Below are 22,900 nucleotides of genomic sequence, written 5' to 3'. Positions count from 1 at the left end.
TCAAACTATTTTTTTTTTTTTTTTGGCTTTACCAGTTTCGACTTCTGACCCGCCCGCATACCCGTGCATGTTAAAGCGGCACTTCCGGGACGGGGAGGCGCGCCGGTCCCGGATCGAATACACCAGGCGGATTAAAGAAGAGGATCGTGTACCAGGCAGCCTGGATGTGGGGTTTTTAAGCGGTTTCCCACACCCGACTAGATGAATACCTGGTTGTTACCGAAGTAACGTTCACTTACACGATTCGCAAACATTTAAAAAACTTTCGCACACTTTCACATGCTTGGCAACACACGCAGACAGTTAGGGTGCACACAAAAAATGGTTCAAATGGCTCTGAGCCCTATGGGACTTAACCACTGAGGTCATCAGTCCCCTAGAACTTTGAACTACTTAAACCTAACTAACCTAAGGACATTACACACATCCATGCCCGAGGCTTTATTCGAACATGCGACCGTAGCGGTCGCGCGGTTCCAGACTGTAGCGCCTAGAACCACTCGGCCACCCCGGTCGGCAGGGTGCACACATTCCGACCCGTTTGTTAACGGGGTGATGATAGAAACGGCACCCTGACACATCTTTAATTAACCATGTAATATGCGTTAACCATGCAGACCCTGAGTAGATGCGGGACAAAGAAGCAAGTAAAAGAAGAAGGTGACCGATTTAAACTTTTCATTCATTCTCAACTGCTTATAATGTCTCTTGGTCGAGGGTTGCTTCACAGTATGACGGCAGTAAATTCAGCCTCAAGGCTCCTACTAGAGGACTCTATACTCTGACGCAACCACTGATCAAGAAACATTTCTTGAGCATATTCTAAGTTCGAAGATAATAAATTTCCTTGAGACGGAAAGCTAGTGTCCACAATTCAGCACTGCTTTAGAAAACAACGCTGGTGCGAAACTGAGCCTGCCTTTTTCTCGCACGATATGCTGCGAACATCGATGAAGGTCGACAGGTACATCCTGTATTCTTTTATTTCCGGAACGAGTTTGATAGAGTGATCCATTGCAGAATGTTTACGAATGTCAGAATATAAGGTTATAAGGTATGTGAGTGGCTCGAAGATTTTTAAAGTATTAGAACTCAGTATTCTGGCCGCGACGGCGAGTGTTCATCAGAGACACCCGTACGATGAGGAGTGCCCATGAGAAGTGTGGTGAGACTGCTCTTGTTCTGTACATACAAAAACGATCTAACATATAGGATGAGCACCAACCTGCGACTGTTTGCTGATGATGTTGTAGTCTGCCGGCCGCGGTGGTCTAGCGGTTCTAGGCGCTCAGTCCGGAACCGCGCGACTGCTACGGTCGCAGGTTCGAATCCTGCCTCGGGCATGGATATGTGTGATGTCCTCAGGTTAGTTAGGTTTAAGTAGTTCTAAGTTCTAGGGGACTGATGACCTCAGCAGTTAAGTCCCATAGTGCTCAGAGCCATTTGAGCCGTTTGTTGTGGTCTACGATAAAGTGTCGTTGAGTGACTGTAGAAGGATACAGGATAACTTAGACAGAATTTCTGTTTGGTGCGATGAATGGGAGATTGATCTACACGTAAGATTACGTAGATGAGTAGAAAAACAATTTTGTAATGTTCAAATACAGTATTACCGTTTATTTCTTCACACAGTCACGTCGATCAAGTATCTACGCGTAACGCCGCAGAGAAATGTGAAATGGAACGAACACGTTAGGTTGGTAGTAGGAAAGGCGAGTGGTCGACTTCCGTTTATTGAGAAAATTTTAGAAAAGTGTAGCTCATCTATAGAGACCGCGTACAGGGCATCAGTGCGACCCGTTACTGAGTACTGTTAGAGTACCACCAGGTTCAGATTAAAGGACGACATTCATAGGTGGACTGCTGTATTTGTTACCGGCAGGTTCGATCAACACGCAGATATTACGGAGGTGCTTTGTGAACTCAAATGGGAATCCCTGGAGGGAAGACAAAGTCGTTCCCGTGAAACCGTGTTGAGAAAATTTAGAGAACCGGCATTTTTGGCTGATAACAGAACATTTCTATTGCCGCCAACGTACGTTTCGCGTAAGTACTTCTAGGGCAAGTTAAGAGTAATTAGCGCTCGTACGGAGGCACATACCCAATCGTTTACCCTCGCTCCATTTGATAGTGGAACAGGAGGGGAACGAGCGGTAGTGGAACAAACTACCCTCCGCGATGTACTGCAGGCGCATTTGCGTAATATGCGGATGTAGATTAAGGGGCTATTGATAAAAGTCGACTGAAAAGTGAAAACCGATACAGGCAATAAATAAAAATTGCGTGAGCATTGACTGACTCAGGCAGTAGCAACCGGCTGAGACACAAGCAGCAACAGGGAAGTAACCGATTTTGTGACATTCTCCGAGTGCCTTACCAGGAGCGTATTTTAAAGTTTCATCTGTGTGCTTTCATGGTTCAGTTTCTTGAGCTTCTGCGTGTTAATTTAATATTTAAAAGACACAGTTCTCTTGTTTTCGTTTGCGTCGGAAAGTAAACCGATTTTTTGACATATTAGAAGTTCCTAATCAGTAGTGATTTATTTAGTCTCACCTGAACGCTTTAGTAGTTCAGTGTTTCAATCTCTGCGTATTAATCTAATTTATCAGGCAAAATTCTTGCGTGTTCGACCGCGTCTACAGTAGAGTTCCGCAGCACCTGTCGATAGTTGTAGTGTAGTTTTTCAAGGTCTTTAGTATGGATACGGACTGAGACTGCTGTGTGCGGATGCGAGCCGAGTTGGTAACACTTCGCTCTCAGCTCCAGGCTATGAAGGCTTCGGTTTCATAGTTTGAAGCTGCAGTGGATGGGCATCACCGTTTTGGGCCGAGTGGATCCAACGGACGTCCAGCACGTCTGCGTCCTCCGATCAGTCCGCAATGGTGGCCAGCGCAGCTACTGCTCGCACTGAGGTTGACGCCTCACCTGTGGTCGAGTGGGAGGTCACCTCGGGCGTGGCAGGCGGCGAAAGTCTTCCCAGGGAGCCGCACGTACGACCTCCCCGGTTAGTCTCACAAACAGGTTCCAGGTGCTGTCTCTGGCTGACACTGTCGCTCAGCCAGATGCAATCGACTGCCCTGTTTGGGAGAAAATCACTCAGCCTGCAAGATTCGGGCAGTCAGAGAGGGTGGAATTATTGGTAGTTGGGAGATCGAATGTTAGGCATGTTAGAGGGACCCTTAGGGACGTGGCTGCCAAACAGAGAAAGGAAGCCAATATGCAGTCCGTGTGCACACCGGATGGAGTCACTCCAGACGTGGAACGGATCCTTCCGGATGCCATGAAGAGCAGCCAGCTACAGGTGGTGGCTCACCTCGGTACCAATGATTTGTGTCGCTTTGGATCGGAAGAGACTGTCTCTGGTTTCGAGCGGCTAACAGAAGTGGTAAAGGCTGTCGGTCTTGCTTGCGAGACGAAAGCAGAGCTGACCATCTGCAGTATAGTCGACAGGAACGCTTGTGAACCTCTGATACAGAGCCGAGTGGAAGGTCTGAATCAGAGGCTCAGACGATCTGCGCCGTGTAGGCTGCAGATTCGTCGACTTGCGCCATAGGGTGGTTGGATTTCGGGTTCCGCTGAATAGGTCACGAGTCCACTACACGAAGGAAGCGGCTACTAGGGTAGCAGGGGCTGTGTGGCGTAGACAAGGCGGTTTTTTATGTTAGAAGGTCTCGAGAAAACACAGAAAGGGTTTCAGTCACAAAGTGTGCAGGCCGAACACAGGAAGAACGTGGCTACAGGAACCAAAGTTGTAAATTGTTATAGCTGTGTTGGGAAAGCACAGGAGCTCCAAACGCTAATAGAAAGCAATGATGCACGAATCGTTATAGGCACTGAAGGTGGCTAAGGCCTGAGACAAGTGCAGACGAAATTTTTGCGAAGAACCTAACGGTGTTCCGAAAGGATAGGCTAAACACAGTTGGCGGTGGCGTGTTTGTTGCTGTTAGAAGTAGTTGATCTTGTCGCGAAATAGAATTAGATAGTTCCTGTGAGTTAGTGTGGGCAGAGGTCATTCAAGGCAACCGCAATAAAATATAATTAGTTCCCTTTACCTAGCTCCCTACTCAGATGTTACAGTTGCTGAAAGGTTCAAAGAAAACTTGAGTTAAATTTCAAACACGTACCAGACTCATACAATTATAGCTGGTAGTGACTTTAATTTACCCTCGATATGTTGACAAAAATACATGTTTAAATCCGTAGGTACGCATGAAACATAACCGAAATTGTGCTAAACGCATTCTCTGAAAATTATTCCGAGCAGTTAGTTCAATGAGCCCACGCGAATAGTAAACGGTTGTGGAAACACACTTGATCTCTCAGCAACAAATAATCCTGAGCTAATAACAAGCATTAAAACGTACACAGGGATTAGTGAACACAGGGTTGTCGTAGCGAGACTGAATATTGTAACCTACAAATCCTCCAAAAATAAACGATAAATTTACCTATTCAAAAAAGCAGATAAAAATTCACTTGTCGTCTTCCTGAGAGACAATCTCCACTCCTTCCAAATTAGCAGACCAGATATGGCTTGAAATCAGAGAAATAGTATCGACAGAAATTGAGAAATATATACCAAATAAATTAATAAACGATGGAGCTGATCCTCCTTGGTACACAAGACAGGCTCCAAGATTGGTAATCTTTTACAGAAGCTGGAACTTAAGCGGGGACATCAATGCGAGATGCTTATAATAGTTTCCACAACGAAACTTTGTCTCGAAACCTGGCAGAAAATCGAAAGGGATTCTGCTTGTATGTAAAGTATTCTAGCGGCAAGACTCAATCAATGCCTCCACTGATCGACAGCTATGGAAATACTATCGACGACAATGCTGCCAAAGCAGAGTTACTAAACGTAGCCTTCCGAAATTCCTTCACCAAAGAAGACGAAGTGAATATTTCAGAATTCGAATCAAGAACAGCTGCCAACATGAGTAACTTAGAAGCAGATATCCTCGGGGAAGTGAAGCAACTTAAATCACTTAATAAAAGCAAGTCTTCCGGTCCAAACTGTATACCAATTACGATCGTTTCAGAGTATGCTGATACAATAACTCCATACTTACAATCACATACAACCGTTAGCTCAACGAAAGATCCGTACCCAAAGACTGGAAAGTTGCACAGGTCCCACCAATATTCAAGAAAGGTAGTAGGAGTAATCCACTAAATTACAGGCCCATATCTTTAACGACGATATGCAGCAGGATTTTGGAACATATATTGAGTTCGAACATTATGAATTACCTCGAAGAGAACGGTCTATTGACACACAGTCAATACGGATTTAGAAAACATTGTTCTTGTGGAACACAATTGGCTCTTTACACACACAGAGTGTTGAGTCCTATTGACAAGGGATTTCAAATTGATTCTGTATTTGTATATTTGCAAAAGGCTTTTGACATTGTACCACACAAACGGTGCGCAGTGAAATTGCGTGCTTATGGAATATCGCCTCAGTTATGCGACTGGATTCGTGATTTCCAGCCAGAGAGGTCACAGTTCGTAGTAATTGACGGAAAGCCATCGAGTAAAACAGAAGTGATTTCTGGCGTTCCCCAAGGTAGTGTTGTATCCCCTCTCCTGTTCATTATCTATATAGACGATTTAGGAGACAATCTGAGTAGCCGTCTTAGGTGGTTTGGTGATGATGCTGTCGTTTATCGTCTAGTAGTCATCAGAACATCATAACAAATTGCAAAACGATTTAGAAAAGATAGCTGTATGGTGAACCCTGAATAACATAAAGTGTGAGGTCATCCACATGAGTGCTAAAAGGAATTCGGTAAAACTCGGTGACACGATAAAGCAGGTAAATCTAAAGGCTGTAAATTCAACTAAATACCTAGGAATTACAATTACGGAAAACTTAAATTGGAACGAACACATAAAAATGTTGTGGGGAAGGCAAACGAAAGACTGCAGAGCACTTAGACAATGTAACAGATCTACTAAAGAGACTGCCTACATTTCGCTTGTCCGTCCTTTTGTCAGAGTACTGCGGTTGGAATCCTTAGCAGGTAGGATTAACGGAGTACATCTAGAATGTTCAAAGAAGGGCAGCACATTTTGTATAATCGCGAAATAGGGGAGAGAGTGTCATTAAAATAATACAGGATTTGGGGTGGACATCATTAAAAGAAAGGCATTTTTCGTTGCGGCGGAATCTTCTCACGAAATTTCAATCACCAACTTCCTCCTCCGAATGCGAAAATACCTTGTTGACGCCGACCTACACAGGGAGAAACGATCATTATAATAAAATAAGGGAAATCAGACTTCGCACTGAAAGACATAGGTGTTCGTTTTTTTGGTGCGCTGTTCGAGACTGGAATAATGGAGAATTACTGTGAAGGTGGTTCGGTGAACCTTCTGCCAGGTACTTATGGATCTTTGTAGATGTGGATGTAGACGTAGATATAAACTTTATCGTCGTAGTGGGCTCACAGGCGTATTCCGCCAACAATATGGTAAATATAAACACACTAACATACCGGTATGCCAGAACTGTTATACCAAGAAGAACACATAGAACTGAAATAAGCTGATGAAAAAAGTTTTGTACAGTCCTAACTGCTTGCCTTGCTTACCTCTATCTCAGTACCGTGATGATCTATGCAAAAAGTTACGTACAGCAGTCTGTGTGTTGAATCCTGAATGCGACAGTGAGGTTCGAGTATACTATTTAGTGTGCCAAAGTGCCAGGATGGATAATTTCAAGTTTAACTCGTGCGCCCATTACTAATTTACGGCATTAAAGTTTCCCCCGAATTTGCGTACGCCGTGGTGGCGTTATTCTAACTTTCAACCGCTGTCGTGAGACGTAAAACATTGAAGATCTAAGTCACAAATGAATCACAGACATGGGCTGCGAGTGGTGATTGATGTAAATCAATGGAGAAAGTTGAAAATTTGTGCCGGACCGGGATTCGAACACGGGTCTCCCGCTTACGAGGCAGTTGTTCTGACCACTAGGGTCTTTTTTTTGTTAAAATCAAACACTCTTCAGCTGCCCAAACCTCCAAATTTCTATCCCAGCGGGCTACCAGTTTCAACGATGCACCACGCCATCCCCAGGGCCACCGACCGAAGCGCAGGAAGACTCTCACCCTAGGTACAGTCGAAACAGAAGCCAACATTCAATGCCTGGTACCCACAGATGGTCTACCGATACTACCCTGAATGCTGGCCCCAGCTCCAGACAGGACCAAAAGTGGGAACCCCCCCCCCCCCTCCTCATTCGGTATAACTGCCAGATGAAGCATGAAGTTTTAATTTATGACGTTTTTACTACTGACTGTATTAGTGACACATTTTGCAGACAGTATTCGCATATGGAACTGAATGTACCAGCAAAAATTATATCATTCTACGACACATAATTCTGGAGCTATGACGTAAAATACTGAGATGCATGAAAAACAGCTGCATCATACGTGGCGTTTTAATTTATACTTCTTTACTACTAACTCTATTCGCAACACATTTCGCAGACAGTACCCATATATACCGATGAATGTACCTAGAAAAATATATTATTATTGTATTACACATAGTTCAGGAGGTATGATGTCATAAACACTGAGATGCGTGAAAAACAGTTGCATCATGCATGATGTTTTACTTTATTACTTATTTCCTACTAACTCTATTCGCAACACATCTCGCATTCAGTAACCATATATACCACTGGATGTAGCCGCAAAATTATATCATGTATAGCTCATAGGTCAAGAGATACTAAATCATATGCATTGAGCTGTGTGAAATCAAACTGCAGGGCGAAATTCACTACGGATAATTACAGATACAGGTGAAATATGTGTAGAAGTGCACGTGAAATATGTTAAATATATATGAGCCGGCCGCTGGTGGCCGAGCGGTTCTAGGCGCTTCAGTCTGGAACCGCGCGACCGCTACGGTCGTAGGTTCGAATCCTGCCTCGGGCATGTATGTGTGTGATGTCCTTAGGTTAGTTAGGTTTAAGTAGTTCTAAGTTCTAGGGGACTGATGACCTCAGACGTTAAGTCCCATAGTGCTCAGAGCCACTTGAACCAAATATATGTGAAATATATTTGAAAACATGAGAGCGCGGGCAAAGACACTTGTACAGAGCTCATCCTAAACCCCTGGAAAGATTCAAACCAAATTTGTGCACGTATTAATTACAGTCTGGAAATAAATACTGTGGGGCAGGAACCACCAGCCTCCTATAGGCGTGAACGAGATACCGTGGAGAGAGAAGGGGTTGATGAGGAGATACACAGACAGTGAGGGGGAAGGAGGAGATAGACTTAAATAGGCTGGAAGGGGAGATGGACAGAGAGAGAGAGGAAGGGGGAATGAACAGGGAGAGTGGAGAGGAGGGGATAGACAGACAAAGGGAAGAGGAGGAAACGGACAGAGGTAGGGCGAGGAAGAAATAGACAGAGAGAGGGGTGGGAGGAGATGAACTGAGAGAGGGGGAGGAGGAAATGGACAGAGAGAGTGGGAGAGAGTGGGGAAGAGGAGATGATCAGATAGAGGTGGAGCAGGAGAAGGACAGAGAGGTCGCAGGAAGAGATGGACAGATAGCAGAAGGGACTGGAGAAGGAGAGAGAGAGAGAGAGAGAGAGAGAGAGAGAGAGAGGGAGCTAGTGTAAGAGATGAGCAGGGGGGGGGGGGGGGGGTGAAGAAAGGGATGGACAGAGAGAGAGGCAGGAAGAGATAGACTAATAGAAGTTTGAAATAAACACATAAGCAGACAACGCCAAGTACTCAGCTAGTATAAATACGGGACGAAAGCTGCTAACCAGATACAGCTCGCCTGGATGAGTATGACGAACGTTGTAAAGCCCATTCTATAGCCAGATGTCATAATGGAACCAAATGACCTGGGTACTATTCAAGACGTCTTTTACTTGACAGATCGGCACGTTAAACCATGTGAACACAGTACCACACCAGCGCGTGTCAGCAGCCACGGTTCTCGAATTTAGAGTATCGCAAATGCATGCTGTCCTCCCTAGGAATTGTATCTATGGAATCCTACTTAATTGCCACAAAAGTGCCAGTTAACTAATACATACTACACCATCACGCTAGTTGGGCCCATAGTAACGAAACACATTTGTAGGCAGAACAGACAAAAGGATCCTACTTTACACCCTCTGTTACGAATCGTTAGAGGCCTCAGAGCCCGACAATTTTCGGACCGGCCGCATGATAGTTGCCGCCCATCAACGATTCTTTGGCGTAACGGGTCTCGAAAGTGAAGATTTTATTGTAAGTGAAGGTTTTATTGTAAACGTCTTCTCCACTACTTTTAACACTTGCAGTTGATGTAGCAACTATAACGTGAATATAAATATACGGCAATTATAAGCTAGTGGAAAGATCATTGATAACAATTTTTTAATAAGTACATAGTCAGCAAAATAATCCATTAGACGTCGTGAGTCGATGTCGAAACAATAGTAGTAACGGTACCCAAAGGCAAATAAACCTTTTAGTTTGCAGGGTATATCGGTTATTGGTTTAATAAATCACGCATCCAGAGTGCACTCATAATACAGAAGGGAATTTTGTAGTTTCTGAAATAAGAGTGACAAACTTAAGCTTGATGCTTGTTTTTAATCCTCATACACTAACACTCGCATGTACAAATGTTACAATCGATTGTGAAACCTTACAGTCCCAACTACATGATCCAAAATAGCTTTATATGGTCAACAAACACAAACATTTGGGGGACACGTCCTAACCTCTCCACATTTTTCTTACATTTCTGTGGACTTATTTCTATGCAGTTTACATTACAAAGGAAAAAAAAATTCGTAATTATAATAATTCTGAAGAACTAAAAACATTTCGACGAAATTACTGCCGTCGGTCACAAACTTTTTCCATCACCCTGAAAAAATCTGAGTGGTACGAAAAGGAATAAGTGCGACAGAGGATTTTGTAGCACCAAACGAATTTCTTGAAGCTATAATTTTGCAAACACATAAAGATTTTTATTGCATATTTTTCAGTAACGAAGAAAACTAAATTTTGTGCTTCACCGACAACATGGTTTTCATTTGCCGTGACATGCGATTCTGTCTAAAGCTAAAGTGACATTATCCCAACCGGTAGTAAGGGGACGTCAAGTTTAGCATGCATTACGAACAACGGTGGACCTCAGCGTTCTTCATTTGACATGTTCAGAGGTGAAGGTGGTCTTTTGGTGGGTCTAAAAGTTTTTACTTATGTAAGAATCGAACACAGTACCATCAACGTACCAAGAAAGGATCAGTCCACTACACCAACTGAACCCACAGAAATGGTGTGGAGAAAGACAGTCTTTTCTACGATTGACTTAAACTGAAATAAGAGAGATCTTCCAAGAAGTAGGAATTAATTTTATATCGAGAGAAGCAAAATTCAAGATGCTGAGTACCATGTAACAAATAAAAGTTAATGCCCAGTACTTAAAGTTTCGATTTTCTTCTTTCTTATGCATTACAGAATCCTATGTCTTGCCATCTGCACCACCCGTGAACACTAGGATATGGTAGATTATGAAGAAACTGATGGCTTCCGCCCTAGTTGTTCTTGAGCAGCATGTGTTCGTGGTCTTGTCGTAAGCGTCCCTCAGCTAAGAGTTTGAGCCGACTCTTTCGTTTGTTTCTTAAAACATATTTAATCTGGCAGCAAAAATTATCTGTCTGATCGGCGCAAATTTTATAACTCGCCAGTAATAACAATAACTTCCAAAAACATTTCCACCAAAGATCTGGATTTTGCTCTCTCTAATTCAAAGCAACATAAATTAGCGGTGGGCACATATTCATTTTTGCTTGAATGTTATCAGGTGCCACAATGAGCATACCTGTCTAAAATCTGTACTGGTGAGGGGATATGGTGCCTTTATATTAACTTCATAAAAGAAATAAACTTTTTTGACCCGAAAAATCTCAATAAAAGGGTGTTAGAGTACACAAAACACAATTTTATGCATTTAATTGCGCAAAGGTGTCCTGTACTACGTACTGCTTCCCAAGGACGTGTCCATATCTGTTGGAATTTGTTCTCGATGAATGAGGCTTCTTGTTGTTGGAATATAAAAAAACGGCCAAGAGAACTGTATCATGTGTTGCTACTGCATGGTTTAGTCGCCTGCGCTCTGTCTGCAGTCCTGCGTCATTCTCAAGTAGTATTACAGGACCAACATAAATGTATGGAAATATGTCATTGGGAGTAGACAAAACTCAGTTAACAAATTATTGCAGCACAAGCCATTATTAAAACTGTCTATTCACAAAAAAATTACACTGTCGGAAGCAGAAAAATGCAACCATTTACAAGTATGAAATTCTTCATTTTTATAAGTTTTTCACCTTTATATCTACTGGGTACTGAATAAAGGCAAAGAGAAGACTTGTGGTGGATACGTTTTCTTATTATTTTCTTACTGATTTTCGATCTGGCTGCTTGTAGCTCTGTCATAGAAGACGTACAAATCTCGTCTCCAGCGAGACCGACACCGACAGCTAACGCAATCTTCACTTTTAAGCATGACCGCGTGACAACCTAGTTAGTGAACAACCACAGTATGCATCTCTCTCATACACATTGTTGCAGCAATAGGGGAGCGACTTAATTATGAACATAAAGGAGGACATTAGTTTCAGTTACTACGTAGAACGAGCCTCCTAGGATCAAAAACATAAATTTACTAAATTTGTGCCACACAATAACATTAACAGTAATTAATTAATTAATTAATTGACATTACACTCAAATATCCAGTGGAATGTAGTCACTCCAGGGAGTAAGTTGTCAATCACAGAGTTTCCAGACACATTCTTTGATGTTACCACATCTCAATCACATTGGCGGCAGGAAGGATACATTACCGCAGCTGAACTGTTACTTTAGGTGTACTGCTTGCACTTCAAACCCGTAGCATAGGCACCCACAGAGATGACCAACAGTTGTAATTCCAGAAGAATGTATCTAGGGGTCGGGCCTATGTGTAGATATGAATAACATCCATATTTATTTCAAATGAGAACATTGACCTTATGGGGTGCACAATTTTCAAATTTATTTTCTGTTGACGAGTTTCGACTTTTTAGCGATTATCAGGTAACATTCACATAACCTCTATGTAATATATTGCCACAGATGACTAAAGAGTCGAAAATGGCAAATAGCAAGTAAGTTTGAAAATTGTGCAGCCCATTACACACCGTGTTTTAATTTGAAGAATATGACAAGGTTTTTGACCCATGTGAAAACAAGATCATCAGTATTCAGATACACTGAGTGCAACCTGAACATCATAAATTAAGGGCAGGCTGTATTATTTGGGCATTCCTCCTTTTCAGTAGCTTTTGTAATTATTTTTTGTTTTCTGTCTTAAGCATGCTGTTAACTGATAAGCTCATTCACCAGATGCAATTAGCTTTTTTTTGTTTTCCATCGTTATCAATAGCTATACTGTAAACAATATGAGTACATACCACTTTTTGTTCTTCTGATCATTATAGACTTAAAACAGTTTTCCTTAAAAATGCTTTTATTTGACACCATCTTGAAAGATACGAATAACAAAATATTCATCTACATCTAGATCTAGGTGGCTACTCTGAAAATCATACGTAAGTGCCTGGCAGAGGGTTCATCGAACAACCTTCACAGTTATTTTCTGTTATTCCAACGAGCACTTATATCTTCCTCTGAGAGCTCTGATTTCCTTTATTTTATTATCGTAATTGCTTTTCCCTGTGTAGGTCGGCGTTGACAAAACAACTTAGCATTCGAAAGAGAAAGTTGATGACTGAAATTTCGTGAGAAGTTCCCACTTCAACGAGAAACGCCTTTGTTTTCATGATGTCAACGCCAAATACAGTCTCATGTGCGTGACAATCTCTCACATATTTCTCGATAGTACAAAACGTGTTGCACTTCTTTGAACCTTCTCGATGTACTCCATTAACCCTATCTGGTGAGGAAACCACACCACACAGCAGTACTCCAAAAGAGGAAGGACAAGCGTAGTGCAGGCAGTCTCTTTAGTAGATCTGTTGCAGTTTTGAAGTGTTCAGCCAATAAACGCAGTCTTTGGTTGGCCTTTCCCACAACATTTTCTATATGTTCTATTCAATTTAAGTTGTTCGTAATTGTAAGTCCTAGGTATTTAGTTGGATTTACGGATTTTATATTTGACTTTTTTATCGTGTAGTCGCAGTTTAACGGGTACTTTCTGGCACGCATGTAGATGACCTTACACTTTTCATTATTTGGGGCCAGTTGCCAATTTTCGAACCATACAAATATTTCACCTAAATCGTTTTGCAACTGGCTGTGATCTTCTGATGACTTTACTAGAGATTAAACGGCAGCATCATCGGCAAAAACACTTCAGAATGCTGCTCATATTGTCTCCTAAATCGTTTATACAGACAAGGAGCAACAGAGGGTCCATAACACTACCTTGGGGAACGCCAGAAATCATTTACGTTTAACTCGAGGGCTTTCCTTCAATTGCTACGAACTCTGACCACTCTGACAGGAAACCACGAAGCCATGCCCATAACTGAGACGATATTACACGAGCACACAATTTGATTGAGGATCGCTTGTGAGGTACGGTGTCAAAAGCCTTCTGGAAACCTAGAAAGACGAAATCAACTTCAAAATCTTTGTCGATAGCACTCAACACTTCATGTGAGTAAAGAGCTAGCTGTATTTCACAAAACGATGTTTCCTGTTGACTGTGTGTCTCTTCGAGGTAATTCATAATATTCGAACACAATACACTCCTGGAAATGGAAAAAAGAACACATTGACACCGGTGTGTCAGACCCACCATACTTGCTCCGGACACTGCGAGAGGGCTGTACAAGCAATGATCACACGCACGGCACAGCGGACACACCAGGAACCGCAGTGTTGGCCGTCGAATGGCGCTAGCTGCGCAGCATTTGTGCACCGCCGCCGTCAGTGTCAGCCAGTTTGCCGTGGCATACGGAGCTCCATCGCAGTCTTTAACACTGGTAGCATGCCGCGACAGCGTGGACGTGAACCGTATGTGCAGTTGACGGACTTTGAGCGAGGGCGTATAGTGGGCATGCGGGAGGCCGGGTGGACGTACCGCCGAATTGCTCAACACGTGGGGCGTGAGGTCTCCACAGTACATCGATGTTGTCGCCAGTGGTCGGCGGAAGGTGCACGTGCCCGTCGACCTGGGACCGGACCGCAGCGACGCACGGATGCACGCCAAGACCGTAGGATCCTACGCAGTGCCGTAGGGGACCGCACCGCCACTTCCCAGCAAATTAGGGACACTGTTGCTCCAGGGGTATCGGCGAGGACCATTCGCAACCGTCTCCATGAAGCTGGGCTACGGTCCCGCACACCGTTAGGCCGTCTTCCGCTCACGCCCCAACATCGTGCAGCCCGCCTCCAGTGGTGTCGCGACAGGCGTGAATGGAGGGACGAATGGAGACGTGTCGTCTTCAGCGATGAGAGTCGCTTCTGCCTTGGTGCCAATGATGGCCGTATGCGTGTTTGGCGCCGTGCAGGTGAGAGCCACAATCAGGACTGCATACGACCGAGGCACACAGGGCCAACACCCGGCATCATGGTGTGGGGAGCGATCTCCTACACTGGCCGTACACCACTGGTGATCGTCGAGGGGACACTGAATAGTGCACGGTACATCCAAACCGTCATCGAACCCATCGTTCTACCATTCCTAGACCGGCAAGGGAACTTGCTGTTCCAACAGGACAATGCACGTCCGCATGTATCCCGTGCCACCCAACGTGCTCTAGAAGGTGTAAGTCTACCACTCTGGCCAGCAAGATCTCCGGATCTGTCCCCCATTGAGCATGTTTGGGACTGGATGAAGCGTCGTCTCACGCGGTCTGCACGTCCAGCACGAACGCTGGTCCAACTGAGGCGCCAGGTGGAAATGGCATGGCAAGCCGTTCCACAGGACTACATCCAGCATCTCTACGATCGTCTCCATGGGAGAATAGCAGCCTGCATTGCTGCGAAAGTTGGATATACACTGTACTAGTGCCGACATTGTGCATGCTCTGTTGCCTGTGTCTATGCGCCTGTGGTTCTGTCAGTGTGATCATGTGATGTATCTGACCCCAGGAATGTGTCAATAAAGTTTCCCCTTCCTGGGACAATGAATTCACGGTGTTCTTATTTCAATTTCCAGGAGTGTATATGTTCCAAAATCCTGCCGCATATCGGTGTTACTGATATGGGCTAGTTATTTAGTACATTACTCCTACTGACTTTCTTGAATATTAGTGTGACCTGTGCAACTTTCCAGTCTTTGGGTACGGATCTTTCGTGGAGTGAGCGGTTGTATATGACTGTAAAATAAGGAGCTGTTGCATCAGCATACTCTGATAGGAACCTAAGTGGTATACAATCTGGATCGGAAGACGTTCTTTTATTATTTGATTTAAGTTGCTTCACTACTTCGAGCATATCTAGTTCTAAGTTACTTATGTTGATAGCTGTTCTTGGTTCGAATGTTGTAATATTTACTTTGCCTTCTTTGGTGACGGAAGGAATTTCAGAAGGCTGTGTTTAATAATTCTGCTTTAGCAGTACTATCATTGATAGTATTTCCATTACTATCGCGCAGAGAAGGCATTGATTGTTTCTTGCCGCTAGCATACTTTACATACGACCAGAATCTCTTTGGATTTTCTGCCAGGTTTCGAAACAAAGGTTCGTTAGGGAAATTATTGTAAGCATCTCGCATTGAATTCCGCGCTAAATTTCGAGCTTATATATATATATATATATATATATATATATATATATATATATATATATATATATATATATATATATATTTCGAATTCAAGTCACATCCGGTCTACCCTTACATAGCTAATTTGGAAGGAGTGAAGATTGTCTCCCAGGAAGGCGTCAAGCAAATTTTTATCTGTTTTTATCTAGATATTTTTTCGTTTATCTTTGAAGGATTTGAGAGTTAACGTATTCAGTCTTGGTACGACAATGCTGTATTTTCTAACCCCTGTATCCGTTTTGATGCTCGTTACTAACTCAGGATTATTTGCTGATAAGAGGTCAAGTGTGTTTTCACAACCTCTTGAAGTAATTGCTAGAAATAATTTTGAGAGAATGCGTTTAGCGCAATTTCTGATGGTGTTTTATGCAAACCTACGGATTTAAACATGTATTTTCGCCAACACAACGAGGGTAAATTAAAATCACCACCAACTATAATTGTATGAGTCGGTTACATGTTTGAATTCAAACTCAAGTTTTCTTTGAACCTTTCAGCAGTTTCATAATATGAGTCTGGAGGTCGGTAAAATGATTCAATTATTATTTTATGCGGGTGGCCAAGAATGACCTCTGTGATACTAGCTCACAGGAACTATCTACTTCAACTTCGCTACAAGAATCTGAATAACAGAAACGAACCCGCTCTGCCAACTGTATTTCGCCTATCCTTTCTCAACACCCTCGCAAAAATTTCAGCTGAACTTACCTCCAGCTTTAGACAGCTTTCAGTTCCTATACCGATTTGATCATTAGTGTTTTCTATCAGCGCTTGAAGCTCTGGTACTTTCCCAACACAGCAACGACAATTTGCAACTGTTATACCGATAGTTCCTAGATCTAGGCTTTTCCTGAGTCCGATATGCAACCTTTGAGACTGAAGTCCTATCTGTGTGTCTCCGAGACCCTCTATCGTAAAAAACCGTCCTGTCCACGCCGCATAGCCCCTGCTATCTGTGTAGCCGCCCCCTGCATGTAGTGGACTCCTGGCCTAGTCATCGGAACCCTAAACCCAATTACTCTATGACGCAAGTCGAGGAATCTGCAGCCTACACGTTCGCAGAACCAGCTGAGTCTCTGATTGAGACTCTCCACTGTGCTCTGTACCAGAGGTTCGCAGTCTTTCCTGTCGACTGTGCTGCAAATGGTGAGCACTGTTTTCATCTTGCAAGCAAGAATGACAGCCGTTATGCTTTCTGATACCCGCTCTAAACCAGAGAGAATCTCTTCCTATCCAAAGCGACACACATCATTGGTACTGACATGAGGCACCACCTGCAGTTGGCTGCAGCCTGTGCTCTTTTTGGCATCCAGAAGAACACGTTCCACGTCTGGAATGACTCCATCCGATGTGCACACGGATTGCATGTTGGTTTTCTTCCCCTCCTTGGCAGCCGTGTCCCTAACGGGTCCCATAACGTGTCTAACATTAGAGCTCCGAACTACCAATAGTCCTGCCCTCTGTGACTACCCGGATCTTGCAGGCTGAGAGGTTTCCTCTGAAACAATATAAGCAACCACATCTCGCTGAGGGACATTGTCAGCTATAGACAGCACCTGAAACCTGTTTGTGAGACTAACTGGGAAGGCCTCAAGTTAAGCCAAATGGGAAGTCTTTTGCAGCCTGCAACGCCCCGAGACGACCCCCATTTGACCACGGGGAAGGGTCAACCTCAATGGAAGGCTTGTGAGTCGTGAAGGATGTCCATTGGATCCCCACGGCCAGTCCACAATAGTGATGCCTGTCCACTTCCTCCTCAAGCTGTGTATCCGAAGCCAACACAGCCTGGAGGTGAGAGCAAAATGTCACCAACTCAGCTCGCATCCATACACAGCAATCACAGTTCCTGCTATCCATACTAAAGACAGAGGGAAACTACACTACAGCTATCGACAAGTGCTACTATTCTCTGCAATAGACACTGACGAAAACACGAGAGCTGTCTAATAAATTTCATTAACACAGAGAGATTAAAAAACTAAACAACAAAATCAGACAGGTGGGACCAAATATTTCCGTCATGGTTAGATTCTTGTAAAATGTCACAAAATCTGTTGCTTTGCGACGCAAACGAAAACGGGAGAACTGTGTCTACTAAATTTAAATTAATACGCAGAAATTGAAAAACCAAACTACTGAAGCTCACAGATGCAACCATACAATTCGCTCCTGGTTACGAACTTGTAAAATGTCACAAAATCGGTTACTTCCCGTTCCTGTTGTCTTGGCCGGTGGCTGCTGCCTGACTCTGAAATCACGAAAGTCATCTATTAATGATCGAAGACGTAGACTCATAAAAACGTGAAGAAATGAAACGAGCGAATGTGTGCAGTGCAAATTCGATTTAGCATCTGCTAACAAGAAGGAAGAAGCTATTTTTATAAGTATGTGTTAAAAAGAATATAAAACACTAACAGTACTGTCTAGAATATCTCTTTCTTTAGCGACACTGCCTTTCATTCTACACACATCAAAAAAATTTTTGCATCACCTCGGTTCCGAGAGTTCCGGAACCTGTACAGGATTTGGAACAAAGATCAACATAAACATAATTTCTGCTCTTCTTTTGGTCACGAACACCACACATTGCATGTTGTACCACCATAGAGCAAGATCTTCAGAGATGGTGGTCCAGATTGCTGTACACACCGGTACCTCTAATACCCAGTAGTACGTCCTCATGCATTGATGCATAGCTGTATTCGTCGTGGCATACTATTCACAAGTTCCTCTAGGCACTGTTGGTCCAGATTGCCCCAATGCTCAACGGCGATTCGGCGTAGATGGTGGGTCACATCGTCCACAAACAGTCCAAGGCATGTCAGATAGGATTCATGTATGGAGAACATGCTGGCCACTCTAGTCGAGCGATGTCATTATCCTGAAGGAAGTCATTCACAAGATGTGGACGATGGTGGGCGCGAATTTTCGTCCATGAAGACGAATACCTTGCCAGTATGCTGCCCATGTGGTTGCACTATCGGCCGGAGGACAGCATTCACGTATTGTACAGCCGTTACGGCGCCTTCCATCACCACAGGCGGCGTGCGTCGGCCCCACATAATGTCACCCCAAAACAGCAGGAAACCTCCACCTTGCTGCACTCTCTGGATAGCGTGTCTAAGGCCTTCAGCCTGACCGGGTTGCTTCCAAACACATCTCTGACGATTGTCTAGTTGAAAGCATATGCGACATTCACCCTTGAGGAGAACGCGATGCCGTTCCATTCGGCATGTTGTTGGGCCCATCTGCACTGCACTGCATGGTGTCGTGGTTGCAAAGATGGACCTCGCCATGGGCGTTGGGAGTGAAGTTGCGCATCATGTAGCCTATTGTGCACAGTTTGAGTCGTAACACGACGTCCTGTGGCTGCACGAAAAGCTTTATGCAACATGGTGGTGTTGCTGTCAGGGTTCCTCTGAGCCATAATCCGTAGGTAGCGGTCATCCACTGCAGTAGTAGCCCTTGGGTGGCCTGAGCGAAGCATGTCGTCGACAGTTGCTGTCTCTCTGTATCTCCTCCATGTCCGAACAACATCGCTTTGGATCACTCCGACACCCCTGGTTACTTCCCGTGTTGAGAGCCCTTCCTCGAACAATGTAACAATGCATACACGATCGAACCGCGATATTGACGGTCTATGAACTACAGACAACACGAGCCGTGTACCTCCTTCCTGGTGGAACGACTGGAAGCGATCGGCTGTCGGACTCTCTCCTTCTAATAGGCACTGCTCATGCATATTTGTTTACTTATTTGGGCGGGTTTAGTGACATCTGTGAACAATCAAAGGGACTGTGTCTGTGAAACAATATCCACAGCCAACGTCTATCTTCAGGAGTTCTGGGAACCAGGGTAATGCAAAACTTTTTTAGATGTGTGTATAATATGCAAAGTAATTAAAGTATCATCTACCTTTAATAATAAAACTATTACTGCTGCTACAGTCTTCTTAATAAAATCTAAAAGCATCTCATGAATAGGCTTGTCATCTTGCAAAATGCTTAGGCCACAGAAAATAAAAAATAACAATATGAGGTCCAGCAAGATGAGCCTGGGGTGCAGATTCAAAGCAGAGTTGCAATGTTCGGTATACATTTAATTCTTGATGGCTTCATAGTGACTAAGCCTGTAGACCGTCAGAGTGGTCATATAAAAATCATCAATGTATGATTTTTAAAGCAGGCTCCTAGGTTAAGTAGTACTATAATTGTGGCTGAATATGGCTCGGGAGGCGATTCTAATTTTAATTTCCATTCCGCGTGCTGGCGACGTATAGAATGAGTTCCAAACTACTCTGACTGTTGTGTTTCGTACCTCACGAAAGCCACCAAATCGGTATTGTATCGGCTAACAATAAGAAATGATTGCAGACATGCGCAAAGCTCTTCACTGCTTAGGAGATTATCTCTTCTTAGCAGCGTCATGCTCACTATAGTTATTCGTAAAATAAGATAAAGCTCATTCTGCCAAAGAACTCAATGACATCAAGACTTTAAGAAAAAAATCAAAAACTAGAATTTGGAGCGGCTTTTATGCACAGAACCACACAGAAAATGAACGTGATGATTCAGAGGGGGAGATGGTGCTCGCATGGGTGGAGAATATACACATGCCCCTAGCATACCATTTAACATTAGTGAGTTCTGTTAGATAGTAACTGCAGTTTGGCTTGAAATAAGTAACCACTGTAAACGATCCTACCCAACACTACCGGCTATAACAGCCATGGCAGCAGTTTTAGAATGATTTTTGAACTAATGACTTTTTTCACGCACTATGTACCGTAGAGAATAAATTTACATTATGACACACTTGAATAATGCCTAATATCAGTAGGTTTTAGCCTCTTGTATGCAAAATACCACTCACGGCGAATTTGAAAGCAGCATCTCCAGTAATTAGGGTCAGTTGAATAATCTGACTTAACAAACACACTTTTCAATTATTCTGCTGCAAATTATACTAATATGACTGCAGATTACGTTGTCGGGGAAATTATGTATATAATTTGCACAGAAATTCATGGTCTGCAATTGAAATGACAGTCAATATACATGCACCGTATGTTACAATTAGTTAAATAATCACGCAGCCCAACTTCCACTGTTCTGCGTTTTACTGAGCCTGGGGGTAGCGTGGCATTTAGCTTCTATCACACAAAGCTGATGCATCCAACACGTTCGTGTTTACCTTTTAATGTTAGCTTATGTTAAATGAATTTTTCCAACAACATAATACAAGTCTGCAATCTCTTTCCCGTCTACAGCTCACTTGCGAAACACTAGCTCGACCTCACAAAATAGCGCTTCTTAGCATAACCTTAAAACAACTAGTGAAAGCTGAGGTGCTAATTGCCATTTTATGATACTAGACAAGCACCTAAACTATCTTTACCATTGAAATGGTTAATGCTAAAACTCTGACATAAGAGTTTTTGTCTTTGACAGTCTTTATGACATAATTTTATCTTCATGGGCAAACTGGTGAAGGACATAGCGTTTGAGATATGGTGTTGCAGAGGGATGATTAAGTAACTGATAAGAAATCAGGAGATTCTCTACAGAAACGCCGAGGAACGGAATACGTAGAGAACATTGAGAAGAAGAAGGCACAGGACAATTGGACTCGGTTTAAGACGTCAGGAAATAACTTCCATGGTACTAGAGAGAGCTGTAGAGAGCAAAAGCTGTAGGAGAAGGCAGAGATAGAATATATCCAACATATGATTGATTCACCTCGATGGGCAACAAAGCCACCTCCTTCAGTGCGGATCCACAATTACGTTCGACCTCCTGCAGGAATCTCGGAGTAGCGAGCATGGAGCACATGGACGGAGAATGCGGATAGGTGGCGCTAGGTGGGGATGTGGGTCGGCCCAGAGGCGTGCCGGCATAGAAAGCGCGTTTACGATAAACACTACGTCCGGATTGCGCTGTTGTTAACGACACTGTCTAATAAGCAGGAAATTCCTGGTTCGAATCCCGGACTGGAATAAATTTTCACTCGTCCCGAAGATACTGACATCAATAGTTCCTTTCCTTCGCTTTCGTTTCCTTTCGCCCCTCTCCACCTTCAGTTTATATAAAATGCTTATTAGTGTACCGAAGAACTCAAATGGTGGGGTGAACAGTGCAGTGGGTTGTGTACTGATGACAGAAGATTCTGCCTTGGCGTCATCATTAGGGACGGAGCTCAAACTGTGGTGTGGGAAGGAAATCGATTGTTTATTTTGCATGTAAGCATTTGCCTAGACCAGGGTTTCCCAAACTGTACTCCACGGGACACTAGTGTTCCATAGGAAGTGAATAAGTGATAAGTTGAAGACAATTAATAACATGGATTTTTTCGAAATTTTGATGGTAGTAATTGTTTTTTAGTTTTATCATGATTTCAGTATTATTAGTTATGATTTCAAATTTATGTAATCACTGAATAAAACGAGTTTTCCTCATTTATTAAAATTTTATTAACCTAAAAAATAAACATGATGTTCCATCATGTACCAGGATTCTCAAAGTGTTCCGTCGGAGAAAAAGTTTGGAAACCCCTGGCCTAGACCGAGATATGGAAATCACAGAAACATTAAATCTGCCTGGCCAGGTAGAGATTAGAATCGTCATCCTCCCGAATGCTAGGCGGGTGCATTATCGCTGTGCTACGCGTCAGTGATTACAGATTTCGAAGCGTGTCAGGCAGCGATATATAGGACCTAGTCTGACATTTTGCTGTGATCACCCGTAGCCTACAATGATCCTATATCTGGGGGTGTTTACTGATGATGATGATGATGATGATGATGATGTTTGATTTGTTTGATTTGTGGGGCGCTCAACTGGACGGTTGTCAGCGCCCGTACAAATTCCCAACCTTTGCCCAGGCCAATCTCGCCACTTTCATAAATGTTGATGAAATGTTGAGGACAATACAAACACCCAGTCATCTCGAGGAAGGTGAAAACCCCTGACCCCGCCCGGAATCGAACCCGGGACCCCGTGCTCGGGAAGCGAGAACGCGAAGGTGTTTATTGAGTGACCGACGAGCAGTGCATGATCCCACTACAATACTATCCAGTCCCTT

General features: G+C 43.5%; 1 protein-coding gene across 1 annotated transcript in view; it reads left to right on the top strand.

The window, feature by feature from the left end:
• The window catches only part of LOC124722463 (doublesex- and mab-3-related transcription factor A2), a 206,807-nt gene extending 184,177 nt beyond the window's left edge, over positions 1-22,630 (top strand). The window contains exon 5 of the mRNA XM_047247620.1: positions 22,565-22,630. Coding sequence (XP_047103576.1) covers positions 22,565-22,630 — 66 coding nt within the window. The remainder of the gene's footprint in view (positions 1-22,564) is intronic.
• Positions 22,631-22,900: the final 270 nt, after the last annotated feature.

This window comes from Schistocerca piceifrons, chromosome X, assembly GCF_021461385.2.
Source record: "Schistocerca piceifrons isolate TAMUIC-IGC-003096 chromosome X, iqSchPice1.1, whole genome shotgun sequence".
Classification (NCBI taxonomy): domain Eukaryota; kingdom Metazoa; phylum Arthropoda; class Insecta; order Orthoptera; family Acrididae; genus Schistocerca; species Schistocerca piceifrons.
This window is presented reverse-complemented; position numbering and strand designations above follow the sequence as displayed.